This window comes from Primulina eburnea, chromosome 5 (genome assembly GCF_022965805.1).
Source record: "Primulina eburnea isolate SZY01 chromosome 5, ASM2296580v1, whole genome shotgun sequence".
Classification (NCBI taxonomy): Eukaryota; Viridiplantae; Streptophyta; class Magnoliopsida; order Lamiales; family Gesneriaceae; genus Primulina; species Primulina eburnea.
The window spans coordinates 2,845,394-2,871,642 of NC_133105.1; the positions used below are offsets into that span (position 1 = coordinate 2,845,394).

At 35.0% G+C, this 26,249-nt stretch overlaps 3 protein-coding genes across 5 annotated transcripts; 1 reads left to right on the forward strand and 2 right to left on the reverse strand.

Moving 5' to 3' along the window:
• The first annotated feature begins 137 nt into the window (after positions 1–137).
• On the forward strand, positions 138–10,576 carry LOC140832292 (peroxisomal fatty acid beta-oxidation multifunctional protein AIM1-like). Of its 2 annotated transcripts, XM_073196212.1 has the most exons (18): positions 138–353; positions 448–519; positions 3,399–3,461; positions 3,563–3,619; positions 3,715–3,782; positions 3,880–3,961; positions 4,066–4,121; positions 4,695–4,997; positions 5,438–5,524; positions 6,603–6,777; positions 6,983–7,104; positions 7,526–7,689; positions 8,387–8,641; positions 8,914–9,035; positions 9,118–9,239; positions 9,389–9,537; positions 10,049–10,187; positions 10,360–10,576. In XM_073196212.1, exons 1-18 carry the CDS (start codon positions 260–262, stop codon positions 10,402–10,404), a joined length of 2,175 nt encoding a protein of 724 aa, XP_073052313.1. In that variant the 5' UTR covers positions 138–259; the 3' UTR covers positions 10,405–10,576. The 2 variants fall into 2 exon arrangements, with proteins under 2 accessions (XP_073052313.1, XP_073052314.1); XM_073196213.1 differs by lacking the exon at positions 448–519 and having other exon boundaries at positions 139–353.
• Positions 10,577–11,567: 991 nt separating this feature from the next.
• LOC140832293 (protein tesmin/TSO1-like CXC 6) lies at positions 11,568–19,195 on the reverse strand. Its single transcript, XM_073196214.1, has 8 exons — positions 18,333–19,195; positions 17,462–17,572; positions 16,486–16,663; positions 15,359–15,715; positions 14,210–14,307; positions 14,033–14,127; positions 12,844–13,257; positions 11,568–12,050 (listed from the first exon to the last, which is right to left on the reverse strand). The coding sequence occupies exons 1-8, from the start codon at positions 18,635–18,637 to the stop codon at positions 11,791–11,793; spliced, it is 1,818 nt and encodes a 605-aa protein (XP_073052315.1). The 5' UTR covers positions 18,638–19,195; the 3' UTR covers positions 11,568–11,790.
• A 439-nt stretch (positions 19,196–19,634) lies between these two features.
• On the reverse strand, positions 19,635–24,339 carry LOC140832294 (uncharacterized). Of its 2 annotated transcripts, none has more exons than XM_073196215.1 (3): positions 24,073–24,339; positions 21,193–21,475; positions 19,635–20,427 (listed from the first exon to the last, which is right to left on the reverse strand). In XM_073196215.1, exons 1-3 carry the CDS (start codon positions 24,242–24,244, stop codon positions 19,839–19,841), a joined length of 1,044 nt encoding a protein of 347 aa, XP_073052316.1. In that variant the 5' UTR covers positions 24,245–24,339; the 3' UTR covers positions 19,635–19,838. The 2 variants fall into 2 exon arrangements, with proteins under 2 accessions (XP_073052316.1, XP_073052317.1); XM_073196216.1 differs by having other exon boundaries at positions 21,193–22,591; positions 24,073–24,299.
• Positions 24,340–26,249: the final 1,910 nt, after the last annotated feature.

The window sequence follows — 26,249 nt, forward strand, 5'->3', positions numbered from 1 at the left end:
TCATCAAATAAATTAAATTTTGTAATAAAAGAAATATGATAACTATATATATTTTAGCTGAGTAGCTCGATTCAGACCATCAACATCCTTCCATAACATGCAATATATCCAAACCGCGAACATGTTTCACGAGTCCGAGTGAAGTTTACATCGACGACATAGGAATTTGCCTTCGCATTATTATACCAACACTTAGCCAAGTTTGGTTTTCTACTTCTTCTCGGTGGATCAAGCGAACGCCATATTTTGATCCGAAAGAATGAAGCAAGCTACGGTGACTATGGAGGTGGGAGACGACGGGGTTGCGGTCATCACCTTCTCTAATCCTCCAGTTAACGCTCTGGCCATTGCCAGTAAGAGGCCACCCTTATTTTTGCGTTTTGAAATTGTTTACGCTGTTTAGTGTGTATGAAATCTGTTGCTCTTGTTTTTATCTGGTTTCTGTAGTTATTGAAGGGTTGGAGGAGAAGTACACCGAGGCCATGAGAAGAGATGATGTTAAAGCGGTTGTTCTTATTGGTACTTTTATGCAACCGACGCATTTTTTTTTCAGTTCTTTTTTCCTGTTGGTCTTTGAATCCATGAATCTTGATTATCGTCGGTGCTTCGTCTGCTTTAACCAGTGTTTTTAATAGAATATGAAACGTTGTGATATTTTTAAATAAAATACTCGTGGAGACTGGCGCTAGGCCGCAGCCGTTCCACCCTTGATGTTAACTGGAAATATGGAATTTTAAATAGAGATCCCTTCACTGTATTGTTCGCGGTTGGTTCTCCGCGTTCATAAATTTGAAAGAGTTCATGATTAGTCATCTGCTTATTCTCAACTGTTATTCCTCAGTAAAGGATATATTTGACAAGACCAATAGTTCTGCGAGGTATTCAATTACTGGAGGAACAGGAACATGAACATGAACGGATCCAAAAATTAAAGTTGAGGTGGGCTTGAACTTAATATAATAACTTAATATATATATATATATATATGTGTGTGTGTGTGAAAAATCATTGTGAATAAATTGAATTTGAAAATTCTTATATCTATGTATATCACATATTAATATACCAACATAAGTCCAAGTAATAAAAAACTACAAAAAACTTATTCATCTTCAATGTACACAAATTATATAGTAAATATATATGACAATTAAGACAATGAAGTGGAATATATGTTCACATATAACAAAATATATAGACAAGAAAAACAATAAATTAAAATATTTTTCAAGATATAAATATTTTTTTATAACTTTTTACAGTGAGTTGGAGAAGATAAAAGAGAAAAAGTATTAAGTACGTACTCTTTTGGATTACACAAAAAATAGAAATGGAAGAAGTGTTTGTCCTACAATGAATTCAGTTTCCAAACTAAATGTATACTATAAAGTTATATTTTTTGTTCAAACTTTATAAATGCAATGAATTTTTCTCAAGATAAAGGGTACACAAATGTTCCCCTTATTATATTTAAACAATTAGAAAAATTAAATATTATTTTTCTAGAGGTAGTACCAATATGACATTAGTAATTTGATTGTGCTAATTATACTTATGACTTAAAATGAAATATTAAAATAAGTTTCGTAAGAGTCAGTAAAAAGATACTTTATTGTCAAAAATATTATTATTATAAATTGCAAATAAATGACAACATTTAATCAATATTTTTTTAAATCGATCCATCAGTACTTTTTATGTGATGATAGATTGTTATAATAATTAGGGGTGAGCATTCGGTCGGTTCTGTTACCGACCGAACCAAATTAGTCATAACCGGATCGAACTGAAATATTTTGCAATAATCGAACCGACCTAATTAATTTTCATAACCGATGAAAACCGAACCGAATTAAATCGGTTAGTGACCGAATTAACTCATTAGTTTTAAAAAAAAAATTGATTTAACTTTAATTATATATGTAATTTTTTGAACATTACAGTCTACACAAATACATAAAAATATAAAATCACATACATCACAAATTTTTCTTTAGAATTAAGGTCGCTTTTAAAATTAAAAATTAAAAATACATTAAAATTGATAAATAATAAAAAATTATTAAATAATATCATTATTATATCGGTTAATTCGGTTAGTGATTTCAAAATTTTGAAAACCGTAACCGAACCAAATTAACCGAATTTTTTTTAATTTGAAAACCGAATTTCCGAAATAACCGAACCGAATTTTCGAATTGACTCGGTTCGGTCGGTTTACTCGAAATTTTTCTCATCCCTAATAATAATGTGTAATTTATATGTTATCAAGTATAAGTGTCTAATAAATTAAAGGTAATTAGGAAAGTAAAATCATCCAGTAGAAATTGTTGTCAATTTGCATGAAAGAGAATAATAAAAATTGCATATCATTGATTGTTAAAAAAACATGGTAATATTTGAATATTATAATAAAATATATGAATTATTGAGAGAATATGACAAATAACAAACGAAAACAATATGATAGAAAAAATATGCGAAAATTTTTAGTAGTCCAAGTCTTTTTTTAAAATTAAAATATTTTTTTTCCAAATTAGTTACATGTACTAATTAACACGAATTGTCAAAATTTATAATACTATGATCATTATCTTTTGTTGAATTAACTAATTATATTTCAAATTATAATTACTTCAACATATGTTTCCCACGTACAATTATATATATATATATATATATATATATATATATATAAATTTAATCAATATCATTTTTCAAAATTTATATATTATTTAAATTAATATGTATATTTCAAATTATAATAATTACTTCAACATATGTTTCCTACGTGCAACTTTCTATATATATATATATATATAAATATATATAGATATATAAATTTAATTAATATCATTTTTCAAAATTTATATATTATTTAAATTAATATATAACCAGTGTAATATAATTCAAAATTTATATTTTAAAACTATTTTTAATATATTTTAAATGTACTTTCAAAATTAAATTCTATTAAATAAAAGAATTTATAAAATAAATTTATCATTTTTATGAGTTTTTTGCACAAAACTCCCTTTGAAATATCGAAAATCTACATTTATTCACTGTGAAAGTTAAATAAGTATTTTAGATATCAACTTTTGTAAGTTATTTACACGGTGACAATTTTTAAAAAATTAGACTGTTCTTAAATCTCTATATATATTTACCAAAAAAAATTTAAAATTGGCTCGAATCTCTACGACTCCTTGCCTAGACGAGCAAGCATAGGTCCGTCCCTATGGAGGAGTAATTGGCGATTGCTACTCAGGAGGGAAATTCATTTAAATTTCTAATTTTTGAAAGCGTTACAAGTTGTAGAGGATTTAGTGACTTTGATCTCTTGTTGTTTTATGTAACAAGTAACAACTGATTTTCTAAGTGTTCTCGATTTGAAGGCAATGGCGGCAACTTTTCTGGAGGTTTTGACCTTAATGTAATTGAAACAGTACAGAGAACTGGTATGCATGCGTTAACATCTCTGCTCGTCTCATTTTGTTGATGTTATTGAATGAATCAATACCACATGCATGGGAACTAAATTGAAAATGTGCTTATTCAGGTGACATTTCTCTCTTGCCTGATGTATCTGTGGATCTCATTGTTAATATAATCGAAGGTTTTTGACCAATTCAAGATTTTCAAATTTTAAATGTTATGTGGCATTTTATCGGAACTTATTTAATTTTATTTGATGCCCAATCCCTTCATCAGATGCAAAAAAGCCTTCTGTTGCTGCTATAGAGGGATTTGCTCTTGGAGGTGGCTTGGAATTGGCAATGGTTTGTAATCTTCGTGCAGATATTTGATATTTCTAGAGTTGCATCATATCTGATAACAGTTCAATCTCATTTGGTCCTATTTGGAACGTTGTTGTAGGCTTGTCATGCACGCATAGCTGCACCAAAAGCACAACTTGGTCTGCCAGAACTCAGCCTTGGAGTCATCCCTGGAGCTGGAGGTATGACTGCAAGATAATAATTCTTTTTTATCAGGGTTGAATGGAAAAATGTTATATAATTTCAAACAATGACAATGATTTTCTGATCATGGCTGTTTTACAAGGTACACAACGTCTCCCTAGGCTTATAGGATTGGAAAAGGCAGTTGGTATTCTGCTGGTAGGTTCTCCCTTGTAGCTAAACTGATAGAATTTGGTGGCAAGAATTGACATCGTGGACATTTGATTTTTCCTCACATTTTATGTTCTGTTTACCATCATACTCCTGTGAAGTTGTGATCATTGTCTCAACGATCAACTATAGTAGCTTATGTCCCAATCACATAATCTGTTATGCATCGTGTCCAAAGTTCATTTTCAGCATGCAGGTGAGAATATTTTGTCTGAAGCTTCACTTGCTCCATTGATATGGTTGAGTAGATCTTGATTACTTTTTCAAGTCAAGTTTCTGTTTTCCAGTCCAGTCGATTCACTCGTAATTTTTTTCTTATCATGTTCAGAATGAGAAAACATATTTTAAATTTATCACATATATTTATGACACCGAAGTTTACCTCTAGAGCTCGTAATCTGTGCATGTGTAGAATATACATCCTCTAAATTTAACTGTAAAATATCTCCTAGTTTTGCATACAACTCTCTTTCCCAAGATAAGTTTGCCCTTGTTAATGTTATCATGCTCATAACGTTCGTTTGGTGTTTATGTTTATTTGACTATCTATGATGTTTCAAGTCATCTAGACCAATAACATCAGAAGAAGGACAGAAGATAGGCCTTGTTGATGCTATTGAGGCTTCAGAAGAATTGCTGAAAGTCTCTAGACAATGGGCATTAGACATCTCCCGAAGGCGCAAGCCGTGGATACGTCCTCTTCATAATGTGGAAAAACTTGGCTCACTGTATGATGCGATTGATTTGCTAAAAATGGCTAAACAACATGTCAAACAGACTGTTAAAAATATGCTTCAGCACCAGGCATGTCTTGATGTGATTGCAGAAGGAATAATTCATGGAGGATATCATGGAGTTTTAAAGGCAAGTTTTCTTGGGCTTGGTTTTGTGAACAGTTTTCTTAAACTGCTATCTTTGGGAGTAAAATATCTTTTTAAGTTCTAGTTTTTGTAGAACATATTTAATCTGTGATATAGAACTTATCTTATTGTTTAGCCACTTACAAAGACAAGTTGGTTTTTTGACTTGGATTTCTAAATATTTTTCTGAAAACGCTTTTAGCAGTTAATATCCTTAAAGTTCGGTTTCGAGGTCAAATTTTAATCTTTGGCATCGAACGTATCTTAGAGTTTAGTTTTTGCAAAGGCAAGTTAACGGTTTTGTAAATAGTTTTATAAATCAACTACTTTGGGAGTTATTATCCTTTTAAGTTCTACTTTATGTGGAGCATATTTTAATCTGCTGCTGCATACAATGCATCTTATAGTTTGGCTCCTTGTGAGATTTACTTATTTGTTTTGCAGGAGTCAGAAGTATTCAAGGAGATGGCGAAAACAGACACATCGAAAGGCCTTCTTCATGCATTTTTTGCTCAAAGGGCAACAACAAAGGTGCAGGGGATCACAAAACCACTTATGAACTGTTTGTTTCTTGATGATTTTAGTTTAATTTTGGATAAAAATATGATTCATGTTGATAAGTGACTTATCTTGCTAGGTGTGGGCACTTTTGATTGGGCCAAAAGAAATAAAAATAAACTTGCTGGTCTAAAAGTCTTACATGAACATAAGTTGGCAAACTTGAGACAATTATGTAATGCTAACATTTGGAGTTACTATGTAAGAAAATGGACACATAAACAACACTCACCCTTCAAAATCGATGACTTGGCCCGGTTGAACACTACCTAGGTTCTTCATCTTACAATCTTAGTGAGGTATATTCAATTCAGAGTTTTGATAATTTTTAATGATTTTTTTCAAATTATAGACTTTTATGGATTTGATATATTTTTATTGACTTTTATGAGTGCAGGGACCAACTTAAGTTTAAGTTATTAGGATTCACAAAGCTGTCTATCTTGTCAACTTAAGTTTAAGTTATTAAGATCCAATATTACTGTTTAAAACGTCACAATTCCAATCCGGAGTCTCAGATATATTTTCACGGGAAAATAGCATTTTACACCCTTGTGAAATTGCAAAAAATTACGAAATTCCCTGTAGATTTTACACCCCGGAGTTTTCAAAAATCAAGCACATTTAATCGTAGTGTTTTTAAAATTCAAGCAAATTTACCCCATTTGCAAGGGGTCTAATTTTAAACACCCAAGTTTTTAAATGAAATTAATTTTACATAGAGGGTTTTTAGCTTTTTTGAATTTTGACAGGGTTTGCTGATGCAATTTTCCCATGTTTTCCTTACTGCAACCATTTGCCTCTGCCTTGGGTTTTGATTTCTCCTCTTCATGGACAATATCTATTTGTTGCATGATGTTGCTATTTTCTTTGATGTCTGATTTGTGAAAGTTTTCTATAATACTTTTAAAACTGTCTTTCCTCTTTTCCTTGTTTTTGTGAATTTATTTGTTTCGTGTCTTAGACAACAATTTGATTTTTGTTGAATGTGCCTTGTGAAATTATTTGTTCGTGTCTCAGCCAACAATTTAATTTTTGTTGAATCATACAGGTGCCTAATGTGACAGATGTTGGACTTACGCCGAGACGAATAAAGAAAATTGCTGTTATTGGTGGAGGACTAATGGGTTCTGGAATAGCCACAACTTTTATTTTGAGCAATATTTTTGTTGTTCTGAAAGAAATCAATTCTGATTATCTTCAGAAGGGATTAAAAGCAATTCAAGGTTAGTTAGCATGTGTTTATATTAATCTTGTAGTTTCAAGTTATAAATTCTAGCAAGAAAACATATGCAATTGTACCTAAGGAAGAAATGGATATCGTGTGATCTGACAATAAATATGAATTTTTACAGTTCGGTGGAGGTTCAAATATTCTCATACTTTGTTCAATTTTCATGCGGTTGTTATGCTTCATACTTTGTATTGCAGTCAACGTCCGAGGTTTGGTATCACGAAAAAAATTGACACTGCATAAAGCCGAGAAGGCTCTTTCGATGCTTAAAGGTGTTTTAGACTACTCTGAATTCAAGGATGTGGATATGGTCATAGAGGTAGGGTAGATAGATAGTGTGTGTGATTTTCTAGAGATATATCTATTGATTCGTCAAATCAAGTTTTTAGAAGGATGCACGATTCCAAATTATCGTTCCATCAGCGCTTTTTTCACGACTTATTTTACTGACAATAAGCTGAACATCTTATGATTTTGATTCTAAGAAGCTATATGGAAGTTAGAACTAGAAATCACAGAAAATATGATTTAAAAAGAGTTCTCATCCATCCATGATCCACTGTCACCGACAAAATTAATTATTGATTTTGATGAAGGAAAGAGAAGATAAGCCTCAATTGATTTGCTAAGATGTTTGTGGATTTCCTACATTGTTATCTTTGCGAACTGTGGCTACTAAGAATTATGTCACAGTTCCTATTTAATGTTCTGCTTTTCTTATATAATTGTCTTAATTGCAGGCTGTTATTGAAAATATTTCCCTAAAACAGAAAATTTTTGAGGATATTGAGAAGGTGTGTGCTTCGCACTGTATTTTGGCATCAAACACATCTACTATAGACCTCAATATAATTGGAGAAAAGACCAAAGCACAAGATCGGATTGTGGGTGCACATTTTTTCAGGTTGACGCCCTCTTGACAAATTCTTGAATTTAATTCCTCAATTTCACTGAGTTGAAAAGGTAAAGATTACAAATTATGGATTCTTATTCTTGCTCTTAAGCAGTTCGGATGTTGGCCAAAAGAGCATAGCAATTTGGATTTTCTTAACATTTGCAATGTTATGATCATTACCATGGCTGTAATGTGGATGTGAAGTGGTGTGAAGATGGAAAAGGACTCTTTGTTTTCTCTCACAAATTGAAATAGAATGTGCTACCTTTGCATTATGTCGGATTGATAAAACACATATAAATAATCTTCCACCTTGTTTGCCAAAAGCTTTCTGTAATCCGATTCTCTATCTCCTTTCAATGTAGATGTCATAACTTTGAGTCTAGAAATCCGAGCATGGAAAACATATGTTTTGGTCAAATAATAATTCCTCTCTTTCTATTAAAAGTCACCAGCCTCACCTGTGATGCCTTGCCCCCTCATTGAACCCTTTTTTTGAATCTGTTAGGATCATATAGGCCACACCGAATACCTTCATTCCAAGCATTCTTGCATTTATATGCTTAGACGGCACTATGGAGAGTTCAAGGAGTTTAATTTAGTTAAATCAATTTGGAACTGTGTATTGTATCGTATTGATAGCAAATTTTGTTTTAGAAATGACTAAATATACTCCAGTTGCTGATCGTGTTGTCACTCTTGACAGTCCTGCCAATGTAATGCCTCTTCTGGAGATCGTGCAGACAGAGAAGACCTCGCCTCAAGTAATTCTTGATCTAATGACAGCTGGAAAGACCATAAAGAAAGTTCCTGTTGTAGTAGGAAACTGCACTGGCTTTGCTGTGAATAGAACTTTCTTTCCATATTCTCAAAGTGCACATCTTTTGGCTAACTTGGGTGTGGACGTTTTCAGAATTGACCAGCTAATCAGTGATTTTGGCCTGCCCATGGGCCCATTCCAGTAATTTTCTTTCCTTTATGTCATGTATGCAACATAGTCCTTTCATGTCTGTCAGCGACTAGTTATGGCATTTCATTATTGAGTTATTTTTATGAAAATGTATTTCTCAGTGGCTATTTTATCATATAGTGTTTAGACCCGAGGAATTTTCTTAGAAATCACGTTGATTGAGAATACTGATTCTTGGTAGAGTTTGTTTTTTCACTATGTTCATGTTCCCTTCAGCTGGCAGATTATATATGGAAATTGTTGTAATACCTGGTGCCTTCCAGGCTCCAGGATGTCGCAGGATATGGAGTAGCTGTTGCAGCAACAAAAGAATTGTCTTTGTCCTTTCCTGATTGCACTTTCATATCTCCACTGGTTGATTTGCTTATGAAAAGTGGGAGAAATGGTAGAGATAAGTTATTTTTCTTGCTTAATTAAAGGCTTTGCATACATCTTCCCTTGCTAATTGTTGGTGCAACTTTATGCAGGCAAAAATAATGGAAAAGGATATTATATATATGGGAAAGGAAGCAAGCCAAAGCCTGATCCTTCAGTGCTCCCAATAATAGAAGAGTCTAGGAGGCTCACAAATATTATGCCTGGTGGGAAGGTCAGAAAAAGATTTTAAGTTTTCGTTTGCAAACTTGATACGTGATAGTGGTATATTTTGTTGTCTGTTTAGTCTTGCTCTTATTCTAAAATTGTATGTGTGATTGAAACTTTTCTGTTATTATCTTTCCCATAAAATCTTCCTTGCAGCCTATAACTGTGACTGATGAAGAAATTATTGAGATGGTACTCTTTCCTGTGGTGAATGAGGCATGTCGTGTTTTGGATGATGGCATAGTTGTACAAGCATCAGATTTGGATGTTGCTTCTGTTCTTGGCATGAGTTTCCCATCTTATCGGTCAGTTTATCACCACAATTTTTTTTAAAACTGATGGTTATCTTCTGGTTTTCTATTTAATCTATGAACTCCACAACTAAAATCATTTTAACTTTTACACAAGTTTTCAATTTAGTCTATGAACTCCGCAACTCAATCGCATGGACCATGTGTCAAGTCAAGTCTTCAATTTTATCAAAGATAGAGTAATGGAGAATAAAAGAAGAATAAAACGCACCCACTAAAAATGCCCAGAACTTGATGACACATCATGTCTTAAGTTCATAAACTTAGGATTTTATCTCCCTTTTAACTCTTAAATTTTAACTGCTGTAGCCACCAGATGAAAGATTAGACAGTTGAATCCGAGCCAAGCGGTTTCTGAAAAATGGACTGATAAATTAAGCTTGTAAATAGTTATCCTGAGTACATATGATTTCTGTAACCGTGTTTGGGTGGCGGTACTTCTGAATAAAATGGCATATTGTAAATCGGAGAAAGATCAATGATGAGGCTTATCTTTTGTCAACAGTGGTGGTATCGTTTACTGGGCAGACACCATCGGGGCAGACAATATATACAGAAAACTCAAGACACTGTCTGAAGTGTATGGTAATTTCTTCAGACCGTCGAACTATTTGACAGAAAGAGCAGCAAGAGGCATCCAATTGGTAAATATCCCTCCAAAAGCTTAAAACTACCAAGCTAAAAAAATTATTTACACAACATGTTAAATTTCGAGTTCTTGTTAAAAAGTTGTAGGAAAAAAAACATTACGCACGATGTGGACGGACGTAAGGCATGTTGAATATATATGCTGACTCAATGGCCTCGTTTCTGCAGAGTGCACCTGCTCCGACATCTTCAGGAGCTAGGCCACGCCTATAAATGAATTGTCCATCGAAGTCCAGTTCAATAATCCCGAGTAAGCATCCCCTAATGTGTAGGATGGCGTGTATAATAAATAATACACACCTCTATTTCATGATATTTTATCTAGTGAAATCATAATGTCTACGTTCCTTGTGAAAAAAATTAACAATGAAAGTTCAATTGGAGGGAGCACAAACCCCCAAAGATTGACGCTTGTTCGTCTCTTCTTAAAATCTAAATAGAATTCGCGGAGTCCACACGCTTTGTCTTAACATACATTAAATATTTATGAGGGTTAAAAAATTGTGCTCAAATTATGTCGTATAAAATTTTAGATTATTGAGCCAATAAAGAATTTCAATAGACATAATTTAAGAATCATATTGTTATTATTAATTTTTTTATTATTATCATTCATTCCTTTTTATCATAAGAGTAAGTATCAAATATTGTTAATTATTATGTTCAATAATATTATCATTGCCATCTCACATTTACGGGAGAGAAACGTTTGCGAAGAAGTCTGTATATTAATTACACTCTTTCTATGTTTATCAATTAGAGAATATAGATATGGATTAATGTTTGTGTTGTAAAATGGGGAGTTTACAACTATACCAAAAATTGCACATGATGATGATGATGAAATTTATTTGTAGTTTTAAAACTGTACAAACATGAGTTTTGATAATTATATTGAGTAGACAACTTCAATAAATTACTAGTGATTTTTAGGTTTTGGCACACGTTACGTGCACGTACAATTTTTTATAATTAATTTAATTTATATTTAAATAAAGGTCATACCATAATTGTAAAAATTAGTGATAGATTAAACTGAAATTTTGAATAATTATGGCATAAGATGTTAAAATAATAATATGCTTTTAAAAAATTGGACACCCACTTTATTTTTTATAAGCTTATTTAAATATTTGTTAAAGATCAAATTATTTTTGTATATTTTATAATATCTCAAGCATATTATTGTATAACATAATACATAAATTGATTAATAGCCAATTGTTGTTTTTATTTTTAATATAAACTCCATTATATTAAATGTCATAATTATACAGTTTTTTGAAATCATGAGTTATATCATATCATCAAGTTAATAATATTAATAATTATGTGGCAGGTAACATGGTTCTATAGTTATAATGCATCCTGTCACTTTGCTCGGTTATCACAAGTTGGAAGTAAATATCTGCCCAGAAAATGGACATTTCAACCTTAAATTGGTATTAATCAATGAATACATAGAAAATTCTATCTGAAATCTGTAGTAACAATGAACCCTATACTGCTACACCGAAGAAAAGCCAAATCAAACTACGGCCTAATGTTACAGAGATGCGACAGCATGTTTTGGGTGAATGCCGACTAATCCTAAACACATTATAGTTCATGTTCAGTTTTCGCTCTTACATTCCCATTTTCAGCAGCTGGAGTTATTTTCTGACGGGGTTCATTATAGACAGCAGCAACATCTTGACTGACTGTGTGAGGCATCCTTGATGGAAGAACAGAAAGTTTTGCAGCACCATTGCTTATATGCTGCTGACTTGAAGTATCAGTTCTTGTAATTATTGTGTCATTGCTGGTTAAATCTTTCTCATTACCTGAATCTGTCTGTGCCAATGAAGAATATTTGGCTTCTGCAGAGTGAAAAGGAATGTTAGTACACTCCCAAGACGAAGAGAATAATAACGTTCATCAATCATTCATTTCTTCCATCTAAAATTTTCTAAATACCAAGAGACGGTTGAACGTCATATTTTAAATTAGCATATACAGTTATCAATTGGACACAAAAAACTCTTGACAAATGGGAAACGAGTATAAACAATACAATATAAGAAACCTGTTGTTCTCACTCAAAGTGAACCACAATGAGATGAAAGTGTGTCATTTCTAGACTATGCCCTCAATTTCTTTTCCTTGAGAGCTGCAACATTTAAAAACCTGACGCACTACAATTTGAGAATGGCTTGAGGTAATTTAAAATTTCTCCACGGGTTTGCACCGATACAATTTGAGAAAGTCCTTAGCGAAGACTATTCTAAGATTAGGACACTACTACATGCAAATATCAGAGTTAAAACCAATCTTGAAATTTTGAAATTATTAGAGACGGGACGGGACGCTCATGCAAAGATTTTACCTCTTTTTTTTTCTATTCGAAAAATTCGCGCAGAGTTTCACTGCTATTATATCAATGGGTGGCGGGCGAAAGACTTTAACTAGAAAGCGACCACTGAACTAGTAAACTAGCAAACCGTCCCATTATATTACCAGACATAATTACATTACAAATATACGGATGTCCATCTATGAGTTCATGGAATTGATTGCCTGCTTCAAGTTTTATAAAATTTCAGATGCTCAATCATGTCCATAAATTTAGATAGCAAAAAGTAAAAAATTAAAAGCAGAGAGGATGAACCTTGCCTTTTATATTTCCTAAAGTTATGAGCCTGTTCAGACAATCTCGTAAGGTAGTTAAAATAATTCTTTCTTGCTCTGGATATGCTTCAGCCAGTCTTTGATCACGTGGTAACTGTGATAAAACATTGTTATGGCCTGCTAATCCATTAGGAGAAGCAGTAGTAGGAAACATTGCATCTTGTTCGTCACATATCAGAGCTAATGTACTAGGAGACATTGGCCTTCCTTTCGATAAATCAGCTCCTTCAAAACCACTCTCGACTTTAGTGTTTTCATTCTGGTTTCCACTTGAAGGATGGCATATTAAAGCTTCCTCCGCCACAGAAAGCTTCAGGCTTTGAGACATATCTTGACTTGATGAAGCCGGTGAATGTTCTCTACAAATCTCTGTACTATTTTCTACTGGTTTTCTCTCTTCTGCAAGAACGCACGAAAAATTTCAGACATAACCAAGGAACATCTGATTATTACTCGAAAGTCTCCAAAGTCCGGTGCTTCTCACGTGCATAAAAGAGCATGCATTGGAGAATGTTACGATCTAAGGATGTACGTAGTTAATGCACAAAAGAACAGCTAAGGCTTCTCTTTTTTGTAATGTTTTGGATACATAATATTTATAATATCACCAAAAGTTAGAACCCAAAGCCAATTCTACCGTGAAATCAATAATTCTACATTCTTTTTATGGCCTCTATCAGAAGGATACAATTGGACAAGGATACACAACACATAAAAAGGGAGGCATACAAAGACAACCAAACGTGTTTGGATGCTCAGTCTGAACAGTTTACACTACACAGGAGAACATGTCACAGACATATTAATTAAGACAAGAAAGCCAACAGTAATATGGTGTTGTCTCATGCATCTTAGATTTTCAGGAACAAAAGGAAAAAAAAACAAATAACAAACACAAGCCCGACAATTCCCTCATGAGATTGTTGAACTGTCTTGGACACTATCCCATGTTGCATAGAGAACATGAGATGGATGGAGAGAATTTTACTCAAATCTCTGTTATTGATAAATATATTTGCTGGAAATCTTCTTTAAAAAATGCCATGTGATAGCAAGTAGAGTCCTAGTGCGTTATCGAAGATGTTATGAGGTAATGGGTAACATTAAAATCAAATGTAATATTGACTCAAATAAACCACAAAATAAATTGGATTATTTAAAAATCCATGTATACCAGAAAGCATCTTTGCAGCTTCTCCCCCATACACCACGAGCACCGAGCAGAGTTCCTTAACGTCCTGAGGCTGAATAATGTCAGCCAAGAGTGACCTTTCAATACAATACAATCAATACAATAGTAAGTTGCGTTAAAGCATACTGCAAATGAATCTCAATTGATATTTATGTATACCTGTAAGTAAACTTCGAAGGGCCCAAGACTGATACATTACCATGCTGGGGACCAGAAAGTGAAGGCAGTGAAGGTCCTGAACCCTTAATTTGGTTAGCCTGTCAAAAGAGAAAAAATATCCTATTTGATGAATCTTCATTCAAAAATATAGTGAAGAAGATGTTAACCAGAAGTAACAAGTTTAAACCATCTATCCACACCAAGACATTTCAACTTGCAGACATGATTTTCAACAAGTCCCCATTTATTTCCCACCGATCATATGTGTCGATAGAAATTATCATCATTACTGGTTTTTCCACAAGATAGTTGCAGAAATTTCAATCGGGCTCTCCATGCCACACTGTGGAGTAACACACTCTCATATTACTTCAGGCTCAAGCATTACACCTAGACTCGCACTCGAACAAATATATATTAATGTAACAGTGTAATGGTTGAACCCAAACCATTAAAGAAGCTTTCAGTCAAATATTTTGACATCTGATTTCATAATAATACAAATCCCTTCAAATGCCACAGTGTAATGATTTACTTCATCTAGAAATTCCTCAATATATTACAAATCCCTTCAAATGCCTCAGTGTAATGATTTACTTCATCTAGAAATTCCTCAATATATTACAAATCCCTTCAAATCCCACAATGCCTTGAATATATCAGCACTTGTGCCATTTTACTGAGTTCAAATTTTCCAACATAGGACAGATTTATATTTTGTGCTCGTGAGATTAGGCACCAACTTCATCAGTCACCAAAATGCGGATATGTAGCAATAATAAAGGTACAAAAATAATACGCTAAGTGCAAATAGGGATCATATAATTCATCTCTCAGGATTTATTGGTGCAATTTCAAGTGAAATTTAATGTTTTAGATGTCTTCATTTTTACCCTTAACACAGTGATATGTTAATGTAAGTGTGTACTATATCAACACACTTAAGCACAGAACTTTTGGAATAAAATTTGAATTTTAAAGAAGCATTATGCATGTCTTAAAAAGGAAAACATGAACATTAATTCGAGAAAGGAGTAAAAACCACAAAATGAACAAAGCCCATGTAGCCTTGGACTGCTCAGACATACTCTAGCAATCTTGTTAACCGCATAATGCAGATTATATCTCGAGAAAATAACTAAAATTTACCTGTTGCAAATGCCCAAGCATGCGCACTGGATCTTGCTTTATTGATCCAAAAAAAAGCTCTTGACCTTTTCGTTTCTTGTTCAATGGGGGAGACCCATAACCAGAAGATCCAATAGCACCTGTGATGGCAGCATTTGCTGCCTGCTGGATATATGCTATGTTATTTCCATGATCTCCATGAAAGAGTGCTTGCCTCTCCTCGCTTCCTTCATAGTTTTTGCAGTCCACACATTTGCAGTTTTCAGAACAAAGTATATTAGCTTGGAAGCACTCACAGTACTTCTTGAGGCATCCCGATTTCTTACAGTGACATCCTTTATTATGCTTTCCGGTAATTAAACCTTCCCTGGCTTCCTCCTACACACATGATGTTATTGCATGCAATAGACAAAAATTAGAAAATTAGGAGTTCTGGACATACTGGAATGCATAGTCATGCCAGTTATATGCATACTCCCACAAATAACTTGACTTACGCTTATACTTTTGTCTCAAGTTAATTTAAGTCTCCCTCCTTTTCTCCTGGATACTATGATTCACTTTCTCATGTGTGTTTCTAGCAGTAAATGCCCAAACCATATATGGACTTAATTTTATCTTCAATTTCCAACATCGAACCTTTTCTCAATTATAATTGTCTCTTTTCAATACATTCTTGTGTCACGCCTATTCTGTCGTAACATTCGTCAATAAGAATTACCCAGAACCTCATCTGAACAATATTTTGCACAAACAATGCCCTCCAAGAAATCAGAACATGGGTAGTCAGCGATTACATGGTTTTAAACCTAGGTTTGACTTTCAGTCTCGTAGGAAACTTGAATTTGAAAGAAATTGCTTGTTGGGAGTACCGATTACCACTTGTATTTCTCTATGTGAAAACACATTTCTTGACGGTCAAATTTCAAGGGCAGATTCCAAAGCTTTCAATTACAAAAAAGAAGTTCAGATAATATATGTTATTGAAGGAAGTGAGAGAAGCAAAAACAAAAACAACATATAAATCAATCACATCTAAGCCAAAACTCAGAACTATTTAAAATGGATTGTAAGGCAATAATCCCGAGCTAATGCTTTATCGTATAACAATGCATGTTTAAAAGATGACATAGAGATTTTCACAGTACCCTGCTGTCTCGAGCTCCATGTGGGCTACCGGCTATTTTTGGCCTGAACGCATTAGGATTGCGCTCAAGTGTAGCTTCAACTGCTTCTCTTCTGGCAGCTTCGTTCTCAACATTGTTGTGACAATTTACACAGTTGCAGCCATCACAATATGTTCCAGATGAAAAACATTCACAATACCTGACCACGAAATTGTCAGGACATGCATCGAATTCATTCCGTCAAGGTAGGAAGTAGTTTATTTATTCACACACTATATACTCAATAAAATCTAAAGAGCTTTACAATAATGAAATAAATAAAATAAAAACTAAGGAGATTATTGAAACCATAGGAACACCAACAAGCCAAAATTATCAGATTAAAGATGCTAGTAAGTAGTGAAAAATAAAAATGGTGTAATGACAAACATAACCTCGCAAAATTTAGTTAGATAATTAGGGAATAGAAATACCTTCATAAATGGAAAATATCAAATTCATTCCATGTGCAACATTGCATGTCAAACACTATATTGAATGGTTATCTAAATCTTTGAGTAATTATATTAGCTTCATTGCCCATTAGTGGACCTTGTCCCATGCTGTTAATGGAGGACTCTTCAAAATTAGGCTATGCTAATTATTCCCCAATCGCAACTTGTATACAGATGCAAAACATATTCCACGAAACAGATAATGCTAACCTTGTTCTATCGTCAAATGAATAAATCCAAACAACCACACAACAATCACAAACTTAAAATCAAGAATTTAAAGTTATTCAGTTATATCATTATGCTTAACCTCGTGAAATGCCTCACATAGAAAATTATCATATTTTTGTTATATATTCACATAGAATATTTGCGCAGTGTCTGGCACTTTATTCTGAAAATAGCACACAAAGTCTACCACAAAAAATCGAAGCAGATAAAACATTCTACTTATAAACTCATTTGCCACAGAACAAAGAGCATGACAAAGGGCAACCGCTCACAGTTTCAAACATCGAGAATGTTTACAGTTACACTGCTTTGGTTTCTTTGGAGTACAATCTTTTACTTCATTCAGATTTGGTCTTGATCTTGCTCTTGGTGATTCAGGTTTCCTGTGGAAGGAAGAGAATTCATTTAACTTGCCAGCAAATAAGTGTCCATACAAAGAATAGGAGAGGTGTACTTAAACTACTATAACACATTAAAGAGAGAAGAAAATATAAAAAGACAATCAAACATTTGATCTTTTGATCTTCATATACACAAGCATTATAAAGCAACATCAAAAGAGACGCTAGGGAATCTTCATGAGACATGATGCAAAAAGACTCTTCTAAATCAGTCAGTACACAAAATTAGAATACATAATCCACAAATTTGCTGCAACTGATCAAGTGAAAAGGGAAAAAAATAAACGACAAGGAAAGCTTCTCATGACATCAATCTCGAAACGAAAGACAACAAAAATATGTAGATAATTATAGAAAGAAGTTATCAAGGACAACGTAAATGAAATTTCTGCATGTAAATGCTTGTTTATTGGGGCATAATAAACAAAAGAACCCAAAATTTCTACAAGAAAGTAATCCAGACAACAAGAAATGTAAGGAACGGAATTACTATCTTTTGCAGTGATACTTATTCATGCATTTTACTGCCAAGAAAATTATCGTTATAAAATAATCTATTTCCACTTTTCTCCTATTGAAATAGATATCTCCTATTGAAAAGCTCTAAATTTTTTACGATAACTCAAGAATTGGCCAACGAAACCTTAAAGGGTTTTAAAAATCAACAATCTGATGCTCCCAAGACTGAATCATTACGACAAAGTTCGATAAAAAAAAATCAAGTAGTTGCTGAGGCGTTTACACAAGAGGGCGTATAGTAGGATGAATGGGTGGCGCAGGTGGCCGCGGAGGCTGTTGCGAAGTCATAAACAGCATCTGTGGCGGTTTTGCTGACAGCTGCTGTGTCGGGTGACCCAGATGGTTCGGCGTTTCTAACTGAAGCGGCTGAGGGTGAACGACGCTCGACGCGCCGCTACTTAGGCCAGTAAAATCGAGCTGTCTCACAAGCTTCCTCGCCGGGAAATCAGCAGCTGCCGGCGTTGCAGAGTCTTCCGATTGCGATGGCCGATTCTTGGGAAGGAACTCCCCTCCCTCTCTTTGCTCCATTCAAAAAAAATTTCAAAATAAAAAATTCCAAAACCCAAACTTAATAATACAATTCACCAAACGGAAATATTTTCGCAAGTTATAAATTTCAAATACACAAAAGTCTAATTCCGCGAGCCTTCCTTCTCCCAATTAGACAGATTTCGAATTACAAACCTATCAAAATTCAAAATTTGAAAACTGAAGACTCTCATAATCCACTCAGCTTCAGATTCACGAAAAGAGAATTCCAAGAAAATCTCCAGGCCCCAAATTATCTCGATCTCGATCAAAGCTACGCGAATCTACATACGTACAATTCGTGAATTGCTAGGAAAGTGATGATTTTCGAAAGAGGGGGGGCGTTGAGCTCTGTCCTCCCTCTCTGGCTTTGCTTTTGAAATTCAATTTTTGTAATATTTTGACGGTAAGATCAGCATCGTTATCACATCCAACGGCTGTTATCGAGTACGTGAATCGGGCGGTGTAAATTCATAGAAGCCGAGGATGTGGCCTTTCTACCGTTGATAACAATCACGTGCGCTGGATTGAGGGCAACTCTATCTTCACAATTTCGTATTTGGGTTGATGTGAAATAGTAAAATGATTCGTTGGTTTTGAATTTAATTCGTGAGCGAGAAGTAGAGGATAATTGCTCCGTGGTTGTTTCATCAGATTCTGTTTCGAGAAAAGGTAAAAAATTAATATATGGCGCTAAACCAGACGATTCCGTTGACTTGTCAGGTAAAAAAAGGCAAGTGGCTCAATATGCTGTCTATAAATCATTGTCTCATAATATATATATATATATTTTACACAGCCAAATTGCATATTTTTTTACCCAATTCATTGCATATCCTTTTTTACCCAAATTTTTTATTATTAAAAAAAACAAACTAGTTAATCCAATGATCGACGTCGGGGATTGTTCCGTTGCAAAATATGTTATAAGACGGGCATGTCACAGGGGTGAGCAATATTACATCCAAGTTTAGCAATCCTCGTAAGACGACGACACTTTTACCACGAAAGTCGAGAGTGGCATTTCATGCAGCACCAAACTTACAACAGTAAATTTGTCTAAATGAACAAATGGAACACAGTAAGGCCAAAAAAACAAACGTCACTCTACCACAATCTGTACGTCTCAATACTCCGTCGGCACGGTTATAAAATAAAGGAATCATGATACAGCCACCTGTGGGTTGGGGTTTGGCATGAGCTAGAACCCCTCTGCCCTGACACCCCGCCGATTGTCTCTTCCTCGGCTCAGGTATATATCAGCCTGATATTCTTTAGGAGGTGCCCTAACTGGAGATCGGCTTCTTTCTCTTACAAGAGTACCCCAGCCACGGGTAGGAAGTAGGGGCGGTTCTGGAGACGGAGACAGCACTCTCCTTCCATAACCTCCACTTCTCTCGTTCAAGAAATCATCCCTACCAAGATCTCTGCGGTCCCATTCTAGCAGCATTGATGGTCTATCGTACTTGTATCTATCACTATAATCATCTTCGGGAAAACCTCGCCTCTCACTTCGAAATGGAGGAGGATCGGGATATCTGGCTTCATTTCTGGGTGATGGTCTAGCAGCTCCAAAATCTCTAGGATCATGCCTCGGCCAACCACGGGTAGGGGACTTGTAGCTGCTATTCATGATGCGTCCTGGAGAATGATTTGGAGGACCAGGAAAACCTTGCCTAGGAGGAAATGGGGGGCCAGGATATCTCCTCCTGGGACTGACAGGTTGAGCATAGCGGGACCTGTTGCAGTTGTTACAATAATCTCGCCTTGCGAAATTCAAATTTTTGCACCTGAGAAAGGGTATAAACTATGTCACGCACTAAAACAGGTGGTGCTCACATGATTTAAGAACATCATCATAGCAATATTTAAAGTTTAAACTCTGGGATGCGATAAATTCCTTGCTGCAATTCCGTTGATCGATAATGCATTTCAAAGCTTGGTTTTGTGCTGCCTTCTGTGGTTCATTTGACATGATTACAAAACCGTGGAATACAAATCCTGCTGAATTTGCATCCCCCAATTAACAGAGGTGACAAAAAATATTAGAAGCAATACCCTACATTTGTGTGGATCGCAGACGTGGCTTGCCGCTTGGCAAGGGAGATAAAAAGTATTTTTTTTATTGCAAAGCCCAACTCAGTCTAAAATTAAATACCAACACCATCAAGAACTTAGTAACATGATCTAAAATTTACACAACTGACAACTGTGAAAAAAACCCACACCAAATGTCAGGGTAAACCAGGACTTTGGAGGGAATGCTAAAAAAGATTTATGGCTACACGTAAATGATAACTAACTACTTCCAATATACAACAAGAAACAGGTTAATATTCCATAACCATGACATGAAGAGTTGAAGACGCAGACTATGTTGACATGGTCATCCAATTGAAGAAGAGTACAGCAAACTAAATGCCATACAAGTGGCAAACTAAGCTGCAGTTCTTATTACTCAGTCACTTAACAAGCACCAAGGCAAGATAAGATGAGGTGCACAAAAGATCAATTCAAAAACCACGAGTGAAGATGGATAAAAGTAAGGTACTCACGAAGGATCTGAGCAAATCCAATCCCCTTCTCTTGGCCGCACATTTGGATTATTTCTAGACAAACCTTCAACTCTGAATGGACCAGGCCGATGTCCAGACCTGTCATAGCCTCTACCAGCAAACCTGCCACCATCCCTCACGCGGCCATATGGGGGTGAGGACTCTCGATATCTAGTAGGATTTCTACGTGGTGCACCACTGGAGCGTTCAAAACCTGGACTATAGCTACGATGTGCACCCCTACGATGCAGAGGAGAAACAGAACTTGCTCGCATTCTATAACCTGAAAAAAGCCAGTGAAGCCCAAATACATAAGCACCCAATTATACAAGTAGAGGCACCAAGAATTGTGTCCAATGCAAGCCAATTTTGGCAACCCCGGATATACCAAGCACAAATTTCAATCGCGTCAACAAGCAGTCTCCTTTGTTGAAGCATCTGCTTGTCAGAATGAAATAAGACAGTAGGGAACAGAAGTGTAAAACTGCCCTTGATATACCTTCTCAACTCTATGGATGATAGACAAGTAAAGAAAACTGAAAAATACAAGGAGCTTGACATGGATTTAACCACACCTCAGAAGACAAGTATCAGATCTTTGAGAACGAATGGATTAATTACTAAAATTGGATGGTAACCACTACATTGTCAACCACTACACATCAGACAATGGCCCCGTCCATTAATAATACTTATCTGGTACTTAGGTAATGCACTATCCAATACAAACACAAACTCCTTTCATGCTTCCATGTGCAATCAGATGAACAACATCCCACCACAATTTACTAGCCAAATGATAAACAGAATCCACCAAGTACCACCCATCCATAGTTCAAAGCTGCGAAATCAGAACTTAGGGACTCACTCCTGCTTTGCTGTGCAATTTCATCCCCTAGCCCTCATAAGCAACAGAGTCCCCCAATGTACCAGTAACCCAACTTTCAAATGCACTGTTATGTTAACCATGAATCCCAACTCCATGCAGCACATCTCCCCAGACACTCTACATTAACAAGTCATGGCAGTATTGCACCTAAAACCCTCTCTAAATGAGTTCAATTGCGGAAGATCAACATCTCGATCGAAAACGAGCCCGATCACATACATCACAACCATCCAAACTTCAAAACAGGACATAACCATGATGGCACATTGATTTGATGCCAATAGTTAAAAGTCATATATATCTACCCAGGCACGTATATATCCTAAACATTAAAAACCAAACCATATTCCAACATTTCACTTGCGCCGAAAATGTCTTTCATCATAACCCAAATTCCTGCATGGCAATATTCACAGCTGTAGAGAACCATGGAAGAACTCATTCGCCGGTCAACATTTCAAAGTGAAAATTCTTGAAATAGTACACAAGGCAGTGGAAGAGTGTTTAAAGCTGTGCCACAGTATTATAAACACCAGTCAATCACATTAAGAAAATGTCAGCCCAAGGCAATGAGCAATCAAAGTACTATGGAAGAAGTTCATAATAAGAGCATGAATAGAAGGATAAAACCAGCTGTGGAAAAGGTCTCACATTATCAATAACAAGTGAATCAGTAATATCAAAGTATCATATCAAGTAATTCCTATCTATTTCAAAACTTACAGAAAACTTATCTTTCCCAAATAAGTAATACAGAACTGAATGTATTTGGTACCATGACATCAAACCTCATTTGTTAACTTATCAAAAATAATCTTCAAAAGAAGCTATTCTTGATCTTTGTTTTTGAGTCAAGGAAAAATTAAATATATCTCAAATCATGCAAGAAATCTTATTTTCGAAGGATTATTAATAATCAGGGGATACCAAGCAACCACGGCTAAATTACATCAAGGATGTATGATAGGAAGGTTAACTAAAGGCAATTCAATTTGTTTAAATAGAATCTATTAAAAATAAATACTTTAGTTTGAGTTATAGGGAGATTGAAAATATTAAAATCTGATATCTTTATCATGAGTCAATGACCCTTACACTCACTGGAAAAAACCTCATATCAATCAAAAGATTGAAGTTAATAGATTGAGGCAGCAGTTTGTATTTTCCAAAAAGCAATTATTATCCAGCATATTAAAACATGGAGCTTCAGGACAAGAATGAAAAACTACATCAAAATTCAAAATACATCAAAGTATACACTGGCTCTTTTCTAAGTGTCAGATATTAAGAATTAATGCACCTCACTTCAATGAAGTATAAATCTTGCTTTGAGTCCTGGCTCTAAGGAATGTGTGCACCTTGTGCCTGTCATAACTGTGTAATATACATATAAAATGAAAGCTGCCATAGGCACGAGGACACAAAAAACCATGTAAGTTAAATACCATTTGTGATATAAATATCACTAGCCACACTTTATTCTACTTTTCTAGGCACACTTCTCCTACCAGCTGACATAGTGGAAGTGGTTTATCGGGGTTGAAGGGCTTGGCGCTATCTTAGACTGGGTCAATCAATTACTTATCCTAGACATATGAAGAATTGGATTCGAGATACTGGGTTAAATTTTCGTATCCATTGCGTGATCAAGAAGGATTCCTACATCTCGGTATTTTTCTTAGTCCCTTGGAGGAAGACCAAAAGGTGATCTTCTTTCTTTTGCTTTCCCCCCAGATTTCAATAGTTTAACAATTCTAAAAGATAATAATAGATATGGTTCAACTAAGACAAATAGTCTTAGATCCAATACACAAGGATGTACTAGTTGATAGACGTTAGATCAACGTTAAATGCAAAAATCCCAAATCATCGAAGAGGAAAAACAAATAAAAATCACAAAGGTCGGGCTCCTTGAGATAATCTAAGAAATAAAACAGTAAATGTTAAAATCTTCCCACAAATAAATCACAACGTAAAGGATAGAGGCGAACCACGATAACCAGAACGAGAGTTTCGAGGCAGGTCGCGACGAACCTCTCCAGGCTCGTAATCGCTCCCAGCACCACCGACTCCAACGCCGCCTTCGCTGCCGGCGGGACGAACGACGAGGCTGCTCAACTGCGGCTGGTGCGGCGTCGTTTGGTCCTTTACCCGGGAACCCATCTCCCTCTAGGTTTTGCGTCAGCGTAGTATAAAAGCAAAATCAATACAAGCAAACGTGTCGACAAAAAACAGGGTCAGTGTATGCAGACCCCTAATGCCTTGTTTGGTTGTCATGAAAGAGAGACTAATTTTCTGAAGAGTGAGTCTCATGTGAGACCGTCTCACGGGTTATAATCCGTGAGACGGGTCAACCCTACCCATATTCACAATAAAAGGTAATACTCTTAGCATAAAAAGTAATACTTTTTCATGGATGATCTAAATAAGTGATCCGTCTCACAAATACGACCCGTAAGACCGTCTCACACAAGTTTTTGCCTTTTCTGAAATACGTAAAATCAGAATATATAAAATATATTTGTTTATAAATATTATTTCTACGTTCAAATTTGAATCAATGTTTATATTCATTAAATTAAATTACACTTGTGCTTCCATACTAATCAATTTCATGATACAAATTTTCTAACCAAAAAATAATTATTTTTTATTGTAAATTTAAATCAGTCGATCATTTCACATGAGACCAATTATTAAATTATATGTCTTTTTTATTTTATTAGCAAAATAAATCATTGAAATTTGAATCTCAGTTTATATTCATTAAAATTTTTGATATTTTTTGTTTCTTATTCCTTAAATTTGTTTATGTTTCTACTCAGTTTAATTCAAATTCACAAGCCTAATTCAAAATTTTTTTTTGTATTCATTGCAATTCACTATACACCATCAAACTTATTTTATAATACAAAAACTTATATGAGACAGTCTGTGAGACGGATTTCTTTTTTGAGTCATCCATGAAAAAATATTAATTTTTATGCTAAGAGTATTACTTTTTATTGTGAATATCGGTAGGACTGACACATCTCACAGATAAAGATTCGTGAAACCATCTCATAAAAAACCTAATCTTTTATTAAAAGTCTAATATTATAATTACTTTTTTTTTTACGAGACAAAAGACTTTCATTCATTTGAAGAATTAGCAAAGTACAGGTTCATGAGCTCACCAAGGCATGTTGGTGTCTCTACCCACACAAATAGACTATCATAAAAGCGAGATTGCTTTGCTAGCACATGCGCAATCTCGTTTGCTTGTCTACAGACAAAAGGAATCGAGAAACCTGGTTTAAAAGCTACTATATCTCTACAACTTTCCATTATGCCTCCAAACTCCGTGTTATCATTCGCATTTCCCCTCATGGCCAGATGGACAGTCTTTGCATCCACTTCGAACATAACATTAGAATAATCCATATTACGGATCCAAGACAAGGCTTCCAACAAGCCGATTGCTTCTCCTTCTTTGACGCAACGAAGTCCTTTAATCATGATTGTTCTTGCAGTAACAAATCTACCCTCGCATCTCACATCACCATACTTACTCCAGCCGATTGGATATCATCAAAGAATATTATAATTACTTATTTACCCAAAAAAGCAAACTTTGAAAAAATTTGGAGAACTCTTTTTATTGGGCACTGAATCGGCTGTGTTGTCGGTTACTCGTGTCTTCTTATGTAACTGAGGTGAAGTAGTATTCCACCTGGCGCATGTTAACACGACACCGATATGCACAGCAGCAATTGGGATGTTTTGAGTAAACTTTGGTACGGTTTCCCTCCGCAGCAACTTCAAGTATCGCGTCTGGAACTCTTACGATTGACGCTCTGGAAAAATTGCGAGATCAAGCAGTGACCTTTCTTTCTCAACAGTTTTGATGGGTTTGGGTTGAATTTTAACGGCGTGAGCATAGAGAAAGCTAGGATCTGATTTGGAGTAAGAGAGTCTGTATTTGTAAGGTTATGGAATTCAATTTTTGTGACAGTCTGGATTGAAGTCGTTTTAATTCCTGGGAAACTTGCTCGAGTCCGAGAGCGGCGATATCAATTGGCCCGTATTCTTCATCAATTGTTGGGTGGGCCGGGCCAACGAACCGTTCCACACATTGATTTTTTCGCAAAGAGCGAGGAATCGAATAGAATGCAGAGGGAGCGAGGTA

Excerpts from the sequence above, each read along its gene's own strand:
- LOC140832292 (XM_073196212.1), top strand. The coding sequence starts at position 260 with ATGAAGCAAGCTACGGTGACTATGGAGGTGGGAGACGACGGGGTTGCG. Across the intron at positions 520-3,398 it reads TAAAGCGGTTGTTCTTATTG|GCAATGGCGGCAACTTTTCT; the intron begins GTACTTTTATGC and ends CTCGATTTGAAG. Across the intron at positions 3,462-3,562 it reads TGAAACAGTACAGAGAACTG|GTGACATTTCTCTCTTGCCT; the intron begins GTATGCATGCGT and ends GTGCTTATTCAG.
- LOC140832293 (XM_073196214.1), bottom strand. The coding sequence starts at position 18,637 with ATGGAGCAAAGAGAGGGAGGGGAGTTCCTTCCCAAGAATCGGCCATCG. Across the intron at positions 16,664-17,461 it reads CATTCTCGATGTTTGAAACT|GTATTGTGAATGTTTTTCAT; the intron begins GTGAGCGGTTGC and ends TTTCGTGGTCAG. Across the intron at positions 14,128-14,209 it reads CCTTCGAAGTTTACTTACAG|GTCACTCTTGGCTGACATTA; the intron begins GTATACATAAAT and ends TTGTATTGAAAG.
- LOC140832294 (XM_073196215.1), bottom strand. The coding sequence starts at position 24,244 with ATGGGTTCCCGGGTAAAGGACCAAACGACGCCGCACCAGCCGCAGTTG. Across the intron at positions 21,476-24,072 it reads CTCTCGTTCTGGTTATCGTG|GTTATAGAATGCGAGCAAGT; the intron begins GTTCGCCTCTAT and ends GGCTTTTTTCAG. Across the intron at positions 20,428-21,192 it reads TGGATTTGCTCAGATCCTTC|GTGCAAAAATTTGAATTTCG; the intron begins GTGAGTACCTTA and ends ACCCTTTCTCAG.